This window comes from Microcaecilia unicolor, chromosome 13 (genome assembly GCF_901765095.1).
Source record: "Microcaecilia unicolor chromosome 13, aMicUni1.1, whole genome shotgun sequence".
Taxonomy (NCBI): Eukaryota; Metazoa; Chordata; class Amphibia; order Gymnophiona; family Siphonopidae; genus Microcaecilia; species Microcaecilia unicolor.
The window spans coordinates 7,909,830-7,930,172 of record NC_044043.1 but is presented as its reverse complement, the minus strand read 5'-3'; the positions used below and the strand labels follow the sequence as shown (position 1 = coordinate 7,930,172).

At 42.4% G+C, this 20,343-nt stretch overlaps 1 protein-coding gene across 1 annotated transcript in view; it reads right to left on the bottom strand.

The window, feature by feature from the left end:
• LOC115482622 (4-hydroxyphenylpyruvate dioxygenase-like) overlaps positions 1-19,376 on the bottom strand; it is a 105,385-nt gene extending 86,009 nt beyond the window's left edge. Inside the window, exon 1 of the mRNA XM_030222562.1 lies at positions 19,292-19,376. Within this exon, the coding sequence (XP_030078422.1) occupies positions 19,292-19,294 (3 nt within the window). The 5' untranslated portion in view covers positions 19,295-19,376. The remainder of the gene's footprint in view (positions 1-19,291) is intronic.
• Positions 19,377-20,343: the final 967 nt, after the last annotated feature.

The window sequence follows — 20,343 nt, the reverse complement described above, 5'->3', positions numbered from 1 at the left end:
AAAGATATAGTAGAATTGGAAAAGGTACAGCGAAGGGCGACGAAAATGATAGTGGGGATGGGACGACTTTCCTATGAAGAGAGGCTGAGAAGGCTAGGGCTTTTCAGCTTGGAGAAGAGACGGCTGAGGGGAGATATGATAGAAGTGTATAAAATAATGAGTGGAATGGATCGGGTGGATGTGAAGCGACTGTTCACGCTATCCAAAAATACTAGGACTAGAGGGCATGAGTTGAAGCTACAGTGTGGTAAATTTAAAACGAATCGGAGAAAATTTTTCTTCACCCAACGTGTAATTAGACTCTGGAATTCATTGCCGGAGAACGTGGTACGGGCGGTTAGCTTGACGGAGTTTAAAAAGGGGTTAGATAGATTCCTAAAGGACAAGTCCATAGACCGCTATTAAATGGACTTGGGAAAATTCCGCATTTTTAGGTATAACTTGTCTGGAATGTTTTTACGTTTGGGGAGCGTGCCAGGTGCCCTTGACCTGGATTGGCCACTGTCGGTGACAGGATGCTGGGCTAGATGGACCTTTGGTCTTTCCCAGTATGGCACTACTTATGTACTTATGTATTTATGTACCTGACAATGTTAATCTTGCAATGCGTGAGAATAGCAAATTGGTGCTGGCAGCAGCATGGAAACAACCGACTTTGCCGGGGCTACGGGCGATCTTGAGGAAACTGGACTACATTCAGTTAATGTCTAAGTTGACAGCAATGCGTTTGTGCCGCCTGATCCCCTACCACCAGGTTTGGGACCCATATACACAGTGGTTGGCGCAGCCTGATTCTGCCTTGCTAAATAATTAAGGGAATGGGGGGGAGGGGAAAACATACAGTGGGCTCTTGTTAAGCAGATGAGATTATAATTTGTGCTTGGAAAATATTATGTTGTATATCTGCAGTTCAATTTGTATGCTCAGGTTCTACGTAACAAAAATTGGAAAAAAAGAAAGAAAGAATAGCATTGCTGCCGTAAATTGCAAAAACTCAGCTTCAGTGATGTTAGTGGTATTGGTTCTGTATTAGAATCACTTTCACAATTCAGTGACACTTGTTTACTATCCCTTCTTTCAGAAAAGTCACTGCGCACGTGATACAATTACTAAGAGACATTATGGTGCCATTGGATGAACTAATCTTGGTGACATTTGACACAGAGTCATTATACACTAACATTCCTCAGGATGAAGTAGTTACTGTGGTGCAGAATACATTGTTAAAAAGAGATGCCAAGCAAAGGATCCCCACTGAATTTGTAGCTGAATTGGCTCTCAGAGAAAAATTATTTCTGTTTCAAAGGCCAATTTGTTAAACAAATTAAAGGTACAAAACCGTACAACTATGGGGACCACAATGGCTCTGAACATAGCTATATTGTATGTGGTAGAATTTGAGAATACATATCTGACGGATCTTGAGTTTAAAGAATATACTGTACTTTGGAAAAGGTACATTGATGATATATTATTATTGTGAAAAGCAGGGCTGGAAAAATTACAAGAATTTCATCAATGGCTTAATTCAAGCGATGTCAATCTCAAATTTCAGATGACATACAATGATGGTAATGTTTTGATTCTCAAAACATTAGACTGCTTTATTGAGAACTCACTGATACAAATAAATTGTACATTTCACCAGCTCTCATAATCATTTATTAAAGGATAACATACATACCAGTCAATTTTTGAGACTAAGGAAGTTATATTCCTCCTTAAGAGATTTTGGGGCTCATTTTCAAAACAAAGTAACATCCCAAAAAAAGGTCATAAGGTGGCAAGAGGATGTTTTTCTCTCAAAACATCCAAGTTGCAATTTTTGACACCCTGATTTTAGACGTCTTGCTCCTCAGTTTGACCAAATTTCAAGGGGACATGTTTTGGGCGAGACATGAGCGGCACCAAAAGATAGACATATTTCTGCAATAAATGAACAAAATGAAGACATCTAGGACCAAAATTAAGACTTTTTGGTTAGACCTATTTCAATCATGACTACGGGACCCTTTTACAGCACGGCGGTAGTCATGCCCCCGAACATATGCCATTTCCAGGGGAAAAAGAAAACCCCCATAAATGACTTGTGTGGCGGTAACCCGGCAGCAATTGGTTACCACCAGGTTAGCACGGGAGCCCTTATTGCCACCTCAGTGGGTGGCAGTAAGGGCTCCATGTCGCATGGCCATGCGGTAAGAGTTCTCCTACCGCATGGCCATGTGTGCTGGGGGCTTTTTTACTTGGTGCAGTAAAAAGGGCCCTGGCGCGCAGGAAAAACAGCCCCCACTGTCAGCGCAGGGCCTGTTTCCCGCAGCTTGGTGAAAGGGCCCCTAAACGACCAATGACCACTGGAGGGATTAAGGCATAACCCCCCCTATTCCCCAAGTGGTCACAGACCGCCTCGCATTTCTCCAAGACGAGAGAGTGACAGCTTCTGAATTGATGGTCATTCCTATTAGAGCAGCAAGTAGGTCCCAGGAATTTCCTAATTGTCAGTGCAGTGGGCTGTAGAGAAGGGGACCCTGGCCCATATCCCATGCTAACTGGTAGATGTGGTGGAACATGTAAGCCCTCAGAAAAACATAAATACCTACTGTACCTACATATAAGTGACACCTGCAGGCATAAAGGCTAGTACATAGTAACATAGTAGATGACGGCAGAAAAAGACCTGCACGGTCCATCTAGTCTGCCCAACAAGATAAACTCATATGTGCTACTTCTTGTGTATACCTTACCTTGATTTGTATCTGCCATTTTCAGGACACAGACCGTAGAAGTCTTGCCCAGAACTAGCCCCACCACCCAAACACCAGCCCCGCCTCCCAATCTAGGCTAAGCTTTTGAGGATCCATCCATTCCTTCTGAACAGGATTCCTTTATGTTTATCCCACGCATGCTTGAATTCCACTACCGTTTTCATCTCCACCACCTCCCGCGGGAGGGTATTCCAAGTATCTACCACTCTCTCCGTGAAAAAATACTTCCTGACATTTTTCTTGAGTCAGCCCCCCTTCACTCTCATTTCATGTCCTCTCGTTCTACCGCCTTCCCATCTCTGGAAAAGGTTCGTTTGCGGATTAATACCTTTCAAATATTTGAACGTCTGTATCATGTCACCCCTGTTTCTCCTTTCCTCCAGGGTATACATGGATACTTCTGCTTGTTTTGTGTGGAGAGATACCAGTGGCAGCAAAATGAAACAAATCTCTGTGAATATGTAACATAGTAACATAGTAGAAGACAGCAGATCCATCCACGCTGCCAACAAGATGGACTCATTACATATGATATGCAATACTTCATATGTATGCCTGGTCTTGATTTGTACTCAACAAATAATAGACAATGTTCACCTGAATACAAATGGATAGGGGGAAAAAGTCCCACCCATCACTGGGCCGCATCTACCCGGACCCCAAAACCGGGTATACAAACGAAACCCACTGCAGCAAGACTCCTTTCCCCCGCTCCTGCCCCTTGTGGGCGCCTCTGTAAAATGGCAGCTCGTGGTACTTTGTGTAGTTCTGCAAGATGCTGCGAGAGGTCGTGGCAGCCATTTTATAGAGGTGCCCACAAGGGGCAGGAGCGAGGGGGCTGTGTTCCTGCCCCAATGACCCCACTGGATCAAGAGGTATGTAGGTAAGTCCGGGGGTTTACCGTCATGGTTGGTGGGGTGGGGGTTCTTGCAGGAGGGTCTTCTTGATGCGGGCTGAGGGGGAGGGAAAGAGGGGACATTGGTATGGGGGAAGAGCCGAGGCTCAGGGGCTGTTTTTTTTTAAAGAAAATAAAAGTTTATGTGAGTGCCAGCCCGATATTCAAAGCCAGCACCCGCATAGCTAAGCGGCTTATTTAGGACAGCACTTGAGCTGTCCTAAATGAAGCCGCTTAGCTATGCGGGTGTCGGCACTGAATATTAACAACACCTGCATAATCTGCGGCTCCTCCCCAGTGCTGCCCCTGCGCTGCCACTAATCTGCCCACTTTTTGTTTGGGCGGCTCAGGGAATATTCACTGGCGCTATCCAGTTAAGTGCTGCTGAATATCCCCAGTTAGACGCTGGGAAGCCATTTAACCTGGCAGGAGCTTAAATCACTTTGAATATCGGCCTCAATGACAATGAAAAGATGGAAGATATCACACTATCATATCCACTGTACTTTTCACATCTGAGCAGCAGGATTGCCTAAATAATTAGGAATCACTGGAAAATTATATAAACAATGGAATGTTTCAATGATATAACATTAATAATATCTTACATAAAGGAAGGAATCTTAAGGAATATGTCATATCATCTGCTTTATCAATAGTCACTAGGAAATCCAGCAATATAATAGGACACTATAGGTGTGGGACATTTAATGTATGTACATTTAATTTAAAAAATAAAGGTTTTTATTCACCCACATATGAGTGTGAAATATCCTCTTAATCATTTTTCTAATTGTGAAACAGAAAATGTTGTTTATGTGGTGCGCTGTCCCTGTAGACTTTTATATGTAGGGAAAACTAAGAGGAAGCTTAAAACGAGGATTACTGAACATAAAAGCTGCCTAAGAGACAGATTCCTGATAAACCCTTGGCTGGCCACTGTATAGAGATGAAACATAAGTTTCAAGAACTTGTGTTCTGTGTGGTCTGTGTTGCTAAGCTATCTAGGTGGTGATGGCAAAAGACATCTCTTAAGGAGGAGCAGAAATTCATATTTCTTTCAGTACTAAGCAACCAAATGGATTACATTTAGATCTTGACTGTATTTATATAGAAGTCACTCCAAAAGGTTTAAATGCTGTACTTGATCTTAGTCTTATCTGTTGGCCAATAAAACTAGGCAAAAGATAAGAAGATGTAAGTAGGATGGAAGGGATTGATTGATGCAAAAGATGAAAGATGAATTTATGAAGGTGTAAGATTATCAATTGATAATGTTACAATGGATAAAAGAGAGCTTGGAATGAATTTAACTCACTTAAGATCAAGTGACCTTATGTTAGATGGAGATAGAGGGGAAAAAACTACACAGGTAACATACTGCTGCTCCCAGACCAGCCAGGGATAGTGAATCTGCAACTCCCAGGTGACTACTTAGGAAATGCTTGGGCAAATAAATGGGCCTTCATAAGCTCTTGACAATGGAATAAAGAAAGTTCTGAATGAACAGCAAGAGGCAGAGAATTCAAGAGGGTAGGTGCCAGGGAAAAAAAGCTGAGTGATGCTTAGACTCAAGCCTAGTAAGGTAGGGGGGAGGGGAGCAAGTTGATATGCAGAAGAAGAACGGGGAGTTCGAGTAGCCCTATAGGAAGTGATAAAGCAAGCTAGATAAAAAGGAGTACCCTGATGGAGCGTCTTGAAAGTCATATTGTGCATTATTCAATATTGTATGGGTAACCAGTGATGCTGTTTAAGAAGAGGAGATACATGGTCAAAATGTTGTGCAGAGTGAGTAAATGAATGACAGTGTTCTGGACTGTTTGAAGTTTCTTCAGGGTGAGTGAGGGGAGGCCGGCGTAAACAACATTGCAGTAATCCAATTTTGATGCAACTAGGGCGTACAAAAGGGTTGCACAACTGTCAATGTCCAGGTAGGGACGGATTGAATGAATCACCCATAAAGAATAGAAACAGGATTTAGTAACTGCTGAAATTTGAAATCTGAAGGTAAGATCCAAATTAGTGTAGACCCCTAGATACTTAAGGGTGTCAACTAATTGGATCAGAGAACCCTGAAGAAAGGGCGTGACAGAGGGAAAAGACTGATGCCCAGTAACCCAAAGAGCTAGAGTTTTCTTAGGGTTCAACACTAGATGATGGGTAGCAAGCCAATCTACAATCATTCAAATTACCAACTGATAGTGTTGCAATGGATACTAATAAGAAATTGCAATGAATAATAAAAGAGAGTTTGGAGGGAAAGGGAAATGGGACTTGATATACTGCCTTTCTGAGGTTTTTGCAACTACATTCAAAGTGGTTTACATATATTCAGGTACTTATTTTGTACCAGGGGCAATGGACTCCACTCCAAGGTAATTCATTATGAATTTAACTTAGGTTCTGTGGAGTTGATTGATCCTTAATGATTTATTGAATCAATGGTTTATGAGATCCCTCTAGATGAAGATAGAGTTAGATAAGAAGATTAAAGATGACTAATTCATGAGTCATAAATTTATAGGGAGTAATTAACATAGTATTGTATGAGGGAATAAAATCATCAATTGATAATGTTGTAATGAATAAAGAAGAGCTTGGAATGATTTTAACTCACTTAGGATCAATTGACCTTGTGTTAGAAAGTATGATTGGTTGCAAACTTAAGTTCTGTGAAGTTGATTGAGCCTTAATGATTTACTAAATTAATGATGAAATTACCAATGGATGCTAGTAAGAGAACAATTGCAATAGATGCTTAAAGAGCTTAGAGTGAAATTAAAGAAGGTAATTAATTATAAATTCAATTAGGTTCTGTGGAATTGATTGATCCTTAATGATTTATTAAATCTTTGGTCTATGAGATTCTGTTAGATGAAGATAGAGATAAAAAAAGATGACTAATTCAGAATTTATCAGACTGATAGAATACCGAATGGTATTCTTGTGCACATGTATGTAATAAATGGGTAATTCAAAATTTTAAAGATAGAATAGGAAGAATAAGGGCCCCTTTTACCAAGCTGCAGTGAAAGAGGCTCTGCGGTAACGTCGACATGTGGATTCACCACACGCCAAGGCCCTCTTTTAACGTAGTGGGTAAAAAGCGCTTTTTTTTAAATGGAAATGACCCTGCACTAAGTGAACCATTTCCTAAGGAAGACCTTACTGCCACCCATTTAGGCAGTGGTAAGGGCTCCCACTCTCACCCTGTGGTAACCGGGCAACGCGCAGGGCTGCTCGATTACTGAGTAAGCCCCCAGCACGTCAAAGTGGCTGTAGCCCAACTGCTCTTTAATAAAAGGGCCCCAAAGTGATTTAATGGGACACAGGAAGGCGATAGTGAGGTCAATCATACCTAAGGTGGGGTTAGTACCTTTAAAGATAGCAGAGATGGAGAGCTGCTCCTTTTGATAGTTTGGTGCACGCTGTAATGCTGCGCAAGAGACATTATGAGAAGAGTTTTATATTGGTAAGACTTTGATTTATGTTGTATGAGGGGATTTAGATTTAATGTTCACTTACAGGGTTAATTTAGTTCTTTTAAAACCTAACAAATCTTAGGGATCCTTTTACTAAGCCCAACGTGGGCTTACCGCTCGCTATACAGGAAGTACCGCCGGGCTACTGCAGCAGCCCAGCAGTACCTCCCACCCCTAGAACTACAAAAATTTATTAATTTTTGTAGCACCGGAGTGTATCCGGCGGTAATCGGGCAGCAGTGCTGTAGTGAGGGTGCCTGACACCCAGGGCGGGTCGCCGCTGCACACCCCCCGGGTGCAGGGCACGGCACCCCCCCTCCGGAGCGCACCCCCCCCCGAAACGCACCCTACCTTTCAGCGGGGGGCAGGCGGGAGGGCCGCTCTGCCCCCAGTGCACGTCACTGGGAGCTGCGTCGGCTCTGCTGCTTCCCTGCTTTCTCTGCCCCGGAACAGGAAATAACCTGTTCCGGGGCAGAAAGAGCAGGGAACCAGCGAGCCGACCCCCCCCCCCCCCCCCAGCATGTGCACCCGGGGTAGACTGCCCCCCCTTCCTACGCCACTGTCGGGCAGTGCCACATACTGTCCGGTTACCGCCGGGTTAACGCGGGAAACAGTAAGGGCTCCCCCACGAAATGGCCACGTGGCAAGTGCTTTACTTGTCACGTGGCCATTTCCTGCAGAAAGGCAAGACTTCCCTTTTACCAGCTGTAATAAAAGGGGGCCTCGGTGGGCATGTAACACACGCGCCAATGCCAGCCCCTTTTTGCTGCAGTTTGGTAAAAGGGGCCCTTAATGAGTTAAAGTGACTCACATGAATAGAGAAAGACAAAGATGATGAGTTAATGCATAGGTTTTAGACTAATATTTTGGTAATATAGATTGATATACTTTTAAATCATATGAATTATTTATGTATTTATTTATTTTATTGCATTTGTATCCCACATTATCCCACCTCTTTGCAGGCTCATGGATACTGGAAATAGAAGAGAATATACATTTGGTTTTACAGAGGGTTTTGGGTTACATGGTGGTGAAATAGTGTTAAAGCAAAAGATAGTATAGAACATTTCTGGATAAATTAAAGATTGTACAGTTACAAGTGTTGATCTTTGTGATATATCTTGTCGAAAAGATAGGTTTTCAATAGTTTGCGGAAATTGGTCAATTCATAGACAGTTTTCAGGTTACATGGCAACGCATTCCAGAGCTGCGTGCTCATATAGGAAAAGGTAGATGCGTGCATTAATTTGTATTTCAGGCCTTTACACTTGGGAGGATGAAGAATGAGGAAAGTGCGAGAAGATTTTTTTGCGTTTCTGGGTGGAAGTTCTATTAGGTCTGACATGTAGGCTGGGGGGTCACCATGGATGATTTTATGGACTAAGGTACAAAGTTTGAACGTGATGCGTTCTTTGAGTGGGAGCCAGTGTAGTTTTTCTCGTAGGGGTTTTGCGCTTTCGTATTTTGATTTGCCGAATATTAGTCTGGCTGCCGTGTTCTGGGCTGTCTGGAGTTTTTTAAGTATTTGCTCTTTGCAGCCGGCGTAGAGTGAGTTACAATAGTCCAGATGACTGAGTACCAATGATTGTACCAGGTTGCGGAAGACATTCCTTGGAAAAAATGGTCTAACTCTTTTTAGTTTCCACATTGAATGAAACATCTTTTTAGTTATGTTTTTCGCATGATTCTCAAGTGTTAGGTGTCAGTCAATGGTGACTCCAAGAATTTTTAGGGTATCTGAAACTGGTAGACTTAGTTTAGGTGTGTTGACAGTGGTAAATTTATTCTTATTGTATTGCGAGGTGAGTACTAGGCATTGGGCTTTTTCTGCATTTAGTTTCAGCTGAAATGCATCTGCCTAGGAATTCATAATGTGTAGGCTTTGGTTGATTTCATAGGAGATTTCCCTTAGGTCTTGTTTGAATGGGATGAAGATCGTTATATCGTCGGCGTATATATATATGGGTTTAGATTCTGATTCGATAGTAGTTTGGCCAAAGGTGTCATCATTAGGTTGAATATGGTCGGTGAGAGGGGGGATCCCTGTGGAACTCCGCATTCAGGTGTCCATGTAGCTGATGTAGTCGAATTTGATGTCACTTGATATGAGCGTGTAGTTAGGAACCCCTTAAACCAGTTGAGAATGTTGCCTCTGATTCCGAAGTATTCGAGGATGTGTAATAAAATTCCATGGTCAACCATGTCAAATGCGCTTGACATGTCAAATTGTAACAGTAGTATGTTGTTGCTGTTTGCTATCAATTGTTTGAGTTTGGTCATGAGCGTAACTAGTATGGTTTCAGTACTGTGATTAGAGCAAAATCCTGACTGGGAATCGTGTAATATTGAGAACTTATTTAGGTACTCTGTGAGTTGTTTGGTCACCGTACCTTCTGTTATTTTGGTAATTAAGGGAATGGATGCTACTGGTCTATAGTTCGTTGGTTCATTAGCATTTTTCTTTGCATCCTTGGGTATGACATTTAAGGATAAATTGTGTATTGATGTCAGTAAAAGTACTTTAAAAATGTTAAACAAAATAGGATATACTTTTACCATTAGAAAGTAAATAAAGGGACTAAGATTGGTTGTTTTGGATGTTTAGAAGGCAGTTTATTAAATTTGAGTTTAACAACCATAGGAGGAAGATTGAAAAAAACACTTTTTAAAAAAAATAAAAGTTCTAATTTTAATTAATATATTAATTGGTATTCATTTCAAAAGAGATTAGGGAAAGGGGAAGGGATGTGATACGCTGTTTTTCTGTGGTTGAAATCAAAGCAGGTACTTTGTAGAAAGTACCTATTCTGTAGCTGGGGCAATGGAGGGTTAGGTGACTTGCCTAGAATCACAAGGAGCTGCAGTGGGAATTAAACCTTGGTTTTCAGACCACAGCACTAAGCATTATGCTACTCCATCACATTACAACTAATAGGTAGCAATATACATTTCTGGAAGGTTATTTAAAAATGAAGGTTTAGTTTAATTCTGATTAGATGGAGTCTAACATGAATTTAATTTTGTTTTAAATCTTTTTAAATCAATAACTGTTTGATGCTGGTATTTGCTGTATCAGTAAGTACAAAGCTATTATTACACTATACAGTATGAATGAGATTGAATGATACTATGAATCTATTACAAGATTTTTAGATATTTAAAACTTTGTTGTATTCTAAAAATTCCCATTGTAGGAATACTGGATGTTTTAAATGTTTATGTATTGATTGTTTAATATTTTCAAACAAATTCTTTTATTATTTGATATTTATTATTCATTATTTATTGTTGACATTGTAAGTAGTATACTATCAGGCTTATTTTCGAAAGAGAAGGACGCCCATCTTTCGACACAAATCTCAAGATGGGCATCCTTCTCACAGGGTTGCCGAAATTGGCATAATCGAAAGCCGATTTTGGGCGTCCTCAACTGCTTTCCGTCACGGGGATGACCAAAATTCATGGGGGGGGTGTCGGAGGAGTAGCGAAGGCGGGATTGGGGCATGCCTCACACATGGGCGTCCTCGACCATTAATGGAAAAAAGAAGGGCGTCCCTGATGAACACTTGGACGACTTTACCTGGTCCTTTTTTTCTTATGACCAAGCCACAAAAATGTGCCCTAAATGACCAGATGACCACCGGAGGGACTCAAGGATGACCTCCCCTTACTCCCCCAGTGGTCACTAACCCCCTCCCACCCTAAAAACATATTTTAAAATATTTTTCCAGCCTCTATGCCAGCCTCAAATATCATACTCAGGTCCATCACAACAGTATGCAGGTCCCTGGAGCAGTTTTAGTGGGTGCAGTGCACTTCAGGCAGGCGGACCCAGGCCCATCCCCCCCTACCTGTTACACTTGTGGTGGTAAATGTGAGCCCTTCAAAACCCATTAGAAACCCACTGTACCCACATGTAGGTGCCCCCCTTCACCCCTAAGGGCTATGGTAGTGGTGTACAGTTGTGGGGAGTGGGTTTTGGGGGCTTAGCACACAAGAAAAGGGAGCTATGCACCTGGGAGCAATTTCTGAAGTCCACTACAGTGCTCCCCAGGGTGCCCGGTTGGTGTCTTGGCATGTCAAGGGGACCAGTACACTATGAATGCTGGCTCCTCCCATGACCAAATGGCTTGGATTTGGTCATTTCTGAGATGGGCGTCCTCGGTTCCCATTACCACTGAAAATCGGGGATGACCATCTCTAAGGTCGACCTAAATTTCGTGATTTGGGCGTCCCTGACCGTATTATCGAAACAAAAGATGGACGCCCATCTTGTTTCGATAATACGGGTTTCCCCGCCCCTTCACTGGGATGTCCTGCGAGGACGTCCTCAGGAAAACTTGGGCATCCCTTTCGATTATGCCCCTCTATGCCATACTTTCTATTGTTATTTGAATATTTTTACTGCTGTAATTGCCTATTGCTCATGTTTGATTTATTCTTACTGTACACCGCCTTGAATGAATTCCTTCAAAAAGGCGGTAAATAAATCCTAATAAATACATACATTTTAGTTGTACTCCTGATGCAGTCTGAGGGCGAAATGTGGCCACATTAGGTTTTTAATAAAGGGTCACATCCTCCAAAGAAATTTTATTTGTGGTAATACTGTTCTTTGACTTCTCCATTTCAACATCCATTTCTACATAGTAGCATAGTAAATGATGGCAGATAAAGACCTGTTTGGTCCATCCAGTCTGCCCAACAAGATAAACTCATTTCACATGGTATGTGATACTCTATATGTATACCCGAGTTTGATTTGTCCTTGCCATTCTCAGGGCACAGACCGTAGAAGTCTGCCGAGCAATGTTCTTGTACTAAACGTTTTGAAGCTGATGTTGAAGCCTCTTAAAATTTACACTCCAGCCCATCCATATCTATTCAGTCATGATCAGGGCACAGACTGTAGAAGTCTGCCCAACACTGATTTTGCTTCACAATTACTGGTGTTGCCACTCAATCTCGGCTAAGATTTCGTGAATCCATTCCTTCTAAACAGGATTCCTTGGTGTTTATCCCATGCATGTTTGAATTCCATTACTGCTTTCATCTCACCACCTCCCGTGGGAGGGCATTACATGTAACCACCACCCTTTCTGTGAAAAAATACTTCCTGACATTACTCCTGAGTCTGCCAACAGTGCTCAGTTGTGCATTTTGCCAATCACCTCGTATGATTGGTGTATAATATAATCAACTTTACATCATTGCTCTGTGACCCTCCCTGCCTCCACTTTTCAGTGTGATAAAGAATCTCCTTATACGTTTATGATTGTTCATATGCAAAGACCGCAATTGCACTTATCTGAAAATGGTGGTCTGTCGATAAACTTTCTGGACATTACAATTACGTATCAATGCAATACATTTGTTACCACAATCTTCAGAAAACCTACAGACACAAATACTTTGTTACACTTTAGAAGTCTTCATCCATATGCTGTTAAGACTGGGATCCCAACTGGACAATTCTTGAGAATCCGAAAATTATGCTGCAGTGAAGAAGACTTTAAAGAAAAAGCATCTGAAATGTATTATCGGTTTCAAGTGAGGGGATACCCTCATAAAATAATTTTAAAAGCCCATAAGAGAGCGCAAAACACACATCAACAATGGCTAATACAACCCAACAGAAAGCAAAAGAATCAACGAAATCAGCTTACCTGTGTATTGCCGTATTCGACCCGCTTGGGGCAAGTAAAGAACATCATTAAAAAACATTGGCCGATATTATCTTTGCTAGACTTCAATGAACAGCTGATATTTGCACAAACACGAGCAAAAAATACGGGGCAGTTATTTAAATATAGTCAAGATAACGACATGAAAATGACAACCATAACAGAGGGGGTCACACCCCCTGCATCCGGTGTGTGTATTGCAAATATGTTCTCATGGGCCAGTAGGTTCGACACCCTGTAACCGGAAAGCCTTATATGATCTGATCCAATACAGACTGTGAATCATCTCAAGTAGTCTATGGGATAATATGCCCATGTGCAAAATGGTACATCGGCTATACAACCCGGAAAATAAAGTAGCGAATAGCAGAACACATCAGCAATCTTAGGATTCAAAAAAGAGAGGCCCCCTAGTAGATCATTGGAATGAAATGAAGCACACATTGGAAGATGTAAAATATACTATATTAGCCCAGATAAAACTTCCGCGGGGTGGTGACATAGCAAGAGCATTAAAAAATAAAGAGCAAAGGATGATCTTCCAATGGGATACAGTCATACCACGTGGGTTAAATTGGGAGATTGAGTGGTTGTTGGAATAGAATTATGGGAGGGGTTAAGTTAAAGTTGTTATAAAAGAACAGCGCATGCGTTGGCATCTTTTTGAGAGGAAAGTCGGGAGCGGGGAGGATGTCCCACACCAGGTATGCCCGGAGTGATATGATTAGTTATAAGAATTAAACAGATTTGAAAATTAAAATCTTGTTGAGGAAAGAATATGAGGATTGCAAGCTTGATGGCATATATATATTGGCGAGTAACTGAACATTTCTAATATTTAGGATTCATATATTCCCCTGAAGACGCAAAGTTCTGCGAAACACAGCTTGTGTCAGGAAGACATGATAGGAGAGAGATATATGAATTCCAGAACATGAGGGAGAGTGGAGTGATTTTAAAGAACACGAATACACCAGCAGATACCGTTCACCTCGTATAACATTTGACATCAAGCAGAAGGCATCAGTGACCCGGGTCCCCATTTTCAGATAAGTGCAATTGCAGTCTTTGCATATGAACAATCATAAACGTATAAGGAGATTCTTTATCACACTGAAAAGTGGAGGCAGGGAGAGTCGCAGTGCAATGATGTAAAGTTGATTATATTATACACCAATCATACGAGGTGATTGGCAAAATGTACAACTGAGCACTGTTCACTTTTAAGTTTAAAGCTACCTAGGGATAGCCAGGGTGGGCTGTATCACATAGTAAATAAATAAAAGAGCATATATAAAAAAACAAAAAAAAAAAGGAAAATTGTACAAAGGTTTCCAATTAACAGCATCAGTTTTGAATATATGGAACCGGAAGAAGATAAGATACCCCAGGTGTAAATGATTGATTACATTTTAACTGCCAGACCCTCAACCATTCTTCTAATGTTTGTAGATCCCTTCTCATTGTTCTACTCACTCCAGGGTATCCACTGTACTGGCTATCTTCGTGTCTTCCACAAAAAGGCAAACCTTTCCTTCCAACCTTTCATCAATGTATCTCACAAATATATTAAACAGAATCGACCCCAGCGCCAACCCCTGAGGAACTCCACTGCTCACCTTCCTTTCCTCCAAGCGGATTCCATTTACCACCACTCTCTGCCACCTGTCAGTCAACCAGTTTCCTATCCAGTTCACCACTTTTAGTCCTAAGTTCAGCCCTCTTGGCTTATTCATGAGTCTTCCTTGGGGGACCATATCAAAGGCTTTGCTAAAATTCAAGTAGATTACATCTAGTGCACGTCCTTCATCCAGTTCTTTGGTCACCCAGTCAAAGAAGTCAATAAGATTCGTTTGGCACGATTTTCCTTTGGTAAAGTCATGTTGCCTCGGATCCTGTAACCTATTGGCTTCTAGAAAGTTAACTATCCTTTCTTTCAGCAGCGACTCCATTATTTTTCTTACCACAAACGTGAGACTTACTGGTCTGTAGTTTCCCACTTCTTCCCTGTCTCTACATATGTGAAGAGGGACCATATCCGCTTGTCTCCAATCCCGCGGAACCTCTCCCATCTCTAAAGATCTATTAAATAAATCTTTAAGAGGTCCCACCAGGACCTCTCTGAGATCCCTCAGGGAAAGTGTGAGTCCGGGATGAGGGTTGGAGGGTGGAGGGAGGGGAAGGAAGCCGGAGAGTGGAACGGAGCGAATCAGATTTGAGCTGCAACCACGTTGTTGTACTTAATTTTTTTTTAGCATTTTAATTTTTTTTAGCATTTTAATGTAATCTCGCCGATATTTTCAAACATACTAGTCACCTTGTGCAGTTTACGGATGCACATGAAGAAAGTATAACTTTTGATAGGTAGAGTAGTAATTTGTTATAAATCGTAATCAGTGTGTCATTTGGAGGGGCTGATTATAGGGACACCCTAGCATGTGTTAGATTCAAGCAGAGATTTTTTTCTCCTGGTAAGGGGCCACTAAAACAAACATCATGTTATGAGAAGCAGGTGCTCAACAATCAGAGTTTCTATTTATCTATTTAGTTATTTACAACATTTATATCCCACATAGAGGAGCATAATTGAACGGGGTGCCCAAGATTTCATGAGAGTGTCCTTGCAGGACGGCCCCGCGAAGGGGCGGGGAAACCCGTATTATCGAAACAAGATGAGCGTCCAACTTTCGTTTCGATAATACAGTCGGGGACGCCCAAATCTCAACATTTAGGTCGACCTTAGAGATGGTCGACCTAAATGTTGAGATGGTCGACCTTAGAGATGGTCGTCACCGGTTTTCAGCCATAATGGAAACCGAGGACGCCCATCTCAAAAATGACCAAATCCAAGCCCTTTGTTCATGGGAGGAGCCAGAATTTGTAGTGCACTGGTCCCCCTAACATGCCAGGACACCAACCAGGCACCCTAGGGGGTACAGCAGTGGACTTCACAAATTGCTCCCAGGTGCATAGCTCCCTTATCTTGGGTGCTGAGCCCCCCAAAACCCACTCCCCACAACTGTACACCACTACCATAGCCCTAAGGGGTGAAGGGGGCACCTACATGTGGGTACAGTGGGTTTCAGGTGGGTTTTGGAGAGCTCACATTTACCACAAGTGTAACAGGTGAGGGGGATGGGCCTGGGTCCGCCTGCCTGAAGTGCACTGCAGTACCCACTAAAACTGCTCTAGGGACCTGCATACTGCTGTGATGGAGCTGGGTATGACATTTGAGGCTGGCATAGAAGCTGGCAAAAAAAAAAAATTTTAAGTTTTTTTTTTAGGGTGGGAGGGGGTTGGTGACCACTGGGGGAGTAAGGTCATCCCTGCTATCCTCTGGTGGTCATCTGGTCAGTTTGGGCACCTTTTCACGGCTTGGTTACAAGAAAAAAATGGACCACGTAAAGTCGTCCAAGTGCTCGTCAGGGACGCCCTTCTTTTTTCCATTATCGGCTGAGGACGCCCATCTCTTAATCACGCCCCAGTCCCGCCTTTGCTACGGTGCCAACACGCCCCGTGAACTTTGGTAGTCCCCACGACGGGAAGCAGTTGAGGACGCCCAAAATCGGCTTTCGATTATGCCGATTTGGGTGACCCTGAGAAAAGGACGCCCATCTCCCGATTTGTGTCAGAAGATGGGCGTCCTTCTCTTTTGAAAATAAGCCTGATATTGACCTTATTAATATTTATATTAATTTTGGGCTACATTTAGGCTGGAAAATTTTTCACCATCTGGCAACACTGCAGGGAGGATGTGGTCAAGGCAGGATAAAAACCCTCAGTACAGATCAGTCAGGAATCAGGGTGGTCCAGAGAAGAGAAGCGAAGCCCAGAGCCCTCCATCTTATACCTCCACCACAGAAGTGTAAGCTGCAGAAGCTCTACTAAGGTAGGCCAAGTTTATCTTGGAACACTGCTAAAATTTTAACTTTTGACCAATTGTGCTGCATTTTTGAAAGAAAGAATTGTAAATCTCTGGGACTCCATGCCAGAGGCAAGCTGTTTGTGCTGCCTAGTAAGAGACATATTAGAGAATGCCATGGCCCTGCAGGAGCTAGGTAGAAACAGCTAGGCCTAAATGTGACCTAGCAAGCGCAGTAAAAAAATAATATATGTGGAAGGATAAAATAAGGTAAACCCCGATAGAGGTATTAAAGAGAAAAGAAGGAAGGTACAAAAAGACCAACTGAACCAGCTGTATGGAGTGGATAACGAATGCATCCTCTCCTCACTGTGGGAAAAAAAGAGAACTGCTGGTCACACACTCTCGTGGTGGGTAGGAAGGCACTTGCGCAGGCGCGATGGAGCGTGTCTCATGCTCAAAGACTTTTTTTTAAAACTTTTATTTCATCAGTTTCAGAAACAAAAAATGTCAAATATTACAGTAACAAAAATATAACAATCAGAAAATTCAAATAGTTTTCAAAGACTTATTTTTAAGCTTGTTAAAAGTTCTGGACCGGCAACACGGACCTCGCATTATCCATCTGTGAGAATTACAGGCCTGCTTGTCCTCAGAGACAGAACTACAAACAAACAGTCCACTCTCCCCACACCCTCAGCCTGGCTATGCTACTGGTAAACAAACTGTACAGAGCAGTAGGAAGGCTCTCTGGAGTCATCAGAGCAGCGGTTCTCAACCCTGTCCTTGGAAGTCATGACATAAATTTGCTGCACAACCTCCACCGTATGCAAATCTATCTTTTGCATAGTCATTGTGGATATCCATACGGTGGAGGTTGTGCAGCAAATTTATGTCATGACTATTCATTATGGATAGCCTGAAAACCTGACTGGATGAGTAGATCCTGAGGACTGGGTTAAGAACTCTTGGTCTAGAGTACAAACTGTATCCACTTCCTCAGTTCTACATTTCATTCTCACAAAGCATTAGTAAAGCATACTAGATTCATGAAAATTAACCAGTCAATTTACTCTTATTACAAATATACTATACATTGGGTCTTCCAATGTTGTTGGACAAGGCATGCTTATGTAATCCCCTGTTAGGCTGGAGATTAATAGAAGAGTAAGTCCCTATAGAGATTCACTGGGGGGGGGGGGGGGGGGGGAGGGGGGAGTGACTGGGAGGTCCCTGGGTGGAAGCCCAGCACAAGGGGAATAGTTCTGAAATAAAATGCAGAGAGAGAGTGCACTGAAATGGAAGATTGACAGAGGAGAAGGAGATTGAAAAGAGATAAAGGTGATAGTTTGCCTTTCAGAGGGGTCTTTGGTTGCCTGCCAGCCCCTGCCAAGTGACCTGAAGGGGGATCCTGGAGTGCCACCTTAAGATTGGGCTAGAAATAAGGAGAAGTTGTCCCACTCACAATAATTGGTGAAGGAGTCAGAGCTTTGGGTGGATTGCTCAAGGCTGGGGTGTGGAAGGAGGACAGCCATAAGGGACTGTGCCTGGAGGTAGCAGAGTGAATCAGCGGAGAGAACAGCCCTGAGGGTACATCTGGTGAACAGGATAGGTATGGACATGGTTCTTGTGAATATATGAATAGCCCTGACAAATAAAGAAAAGAATTCCCTGTACATACACTCAGGAAGAAAGTGGTAAAGGTGTTTCCCATGGAACGGCAGAAGAATTAGATTGATTTAAATAACAGTTTATTTATATAAGTGACTGAAGTGAAGAATCATTGAAGTTGCAAACTGCCTGTTGCAGAAATTACAATAAAGATCACTTCCAGACCATTGACCCACCCAGCTCGACTGTAAGTGGACTGGAAATGAGGTGTGTAGTAAGAGTGGCCTGAGAATGAGCAAAGACTGGGGCCGGAGCTAGCGCACATGTGAGACCCGGGTTACACTTAGATGAGATATAACAAAGCTTCAGACTATGATACATTGACCCATAAAACCAGGGCTTTTTTTGAGGGGGTACTTGGTTGTACTGAGTACCGGCACCTTTTCCATTGTCTGCTAAAATTGACCCAAGGACCCCAAGTTTTAATGAAAGAGCTCAAGCTCTACACATCAATTCTGCCTTGTCATAAGTTCTGTGACTGGTTGCAGGGGGCCTGGCTATTGTGGGGAGGGTCCCTCAGTGATTACCCCCATCCCTGAAGGGTGGCCTAGCATTTGAGTACCGGCACCTTTTTCACTAGAAAAAGTGCACTGTGTAAAACATTTACATGTAATCCAATACTCCTCCATTCTAAGACATCCCTAAATCTCTAAACAGGTCCCCTCCATCTTCATCAGCAGAATCCTCCTTTTTGTCTATTATCAAATACCCCTTGCCCCTCTGCCATGTTGTATAGTGACACAGTTATCCTCACACTGTCTTCTCAAGTTGAGATCTTTCAACAGGTACTTGAAAAGACCTTACAGATGTGGAAAGTGCTCCACGGCAGGAAAGAAAATTCAGCCTTCATTTCTCAACACAGGTTTAACACAAGCACTGACTGACAGATAACTGGCTCCTACCATTTAGATATTCCTGTTTCTTGTACTTACCATGATAGAAGCTACTGGGGAAGTCAAGGAGATTTTGACTTTTTGCAGTTCAGCAGAGAGTGGGAATTGTTAAAAGAGGCTGGTGCTTGGGGATGGCTGGGTATAAGTTCCCAGAGGAAATTTGTGATTGGTTGTCCTGAGAACACCCACCTTGCCTCCCTCTGTCACATTCCTCATTAGAATGCATTGCATATTCTGGGGCATTCGATTTGTTTTCAGGCTGCTTGTTTCCCCAGATGAACTTTGATCAGAGACCGATTTTTGTGGCAGCTGGTGAGATATTAAACTGGGTAGATACATTTTAATTTTAGTGGGGTGACAAAGAGATCACTGAAAAATTGAGTTCAATTAAGTAAAAACAGAGACAACCTATCTCCCAAAGCAGTTATTCATGAAGACATTGTTGTACATACGAGACATACAAATTTCATACTTTAAACATTGCATGTTTAAATAAATAAGCTGAAAACAACTTTTTGTTTAACTTAGTTATGTAAGCTTTTCCTCTTCTTTGCAATCTTCCAACTCCAAGTCTTTCCTTTGCTTGCTCTTCTCTTTTTCCTGGGTTTTTTTTTTTTTTGGTCTCTTCTCGTTCCTCAGTCTTTTGCCCTGCTCTTACATCTGTCTTCAGGCAGCACTCTCTGCCATTTATCTTCCTTCTCTGCCTTTTTCCCTTTGTAACCCTGTATCCTCCATCAGTAGTACATCTCCCCAAGCCTTTCAGTATCACGTTTCACAACAGTTTCCCATCTGCCTCTTACCCCTTCATTTCCCCCTTTCTCCTTATCCTTCTCCTCATGGCTCCATCTTTGTCTTTTCCATATCCCATCTCCCCCTTCCAGCTGTCTCTTTTCCTTCCACTCTGTACAGCTGACTCTCCTCACCTCCCAGCTAAAATCACCTTGAGCAGCAAGCTTAGAACTGGGGAAATCAGAGTTCAAACGCTGGTCGTTAACTGATGCATGTGACCTTAGACAGGTCACTTCATTTATTGATGTGTTAATGCTCATTAACACACATTAATACAATCTATGGAGCTTATGTACAAACAA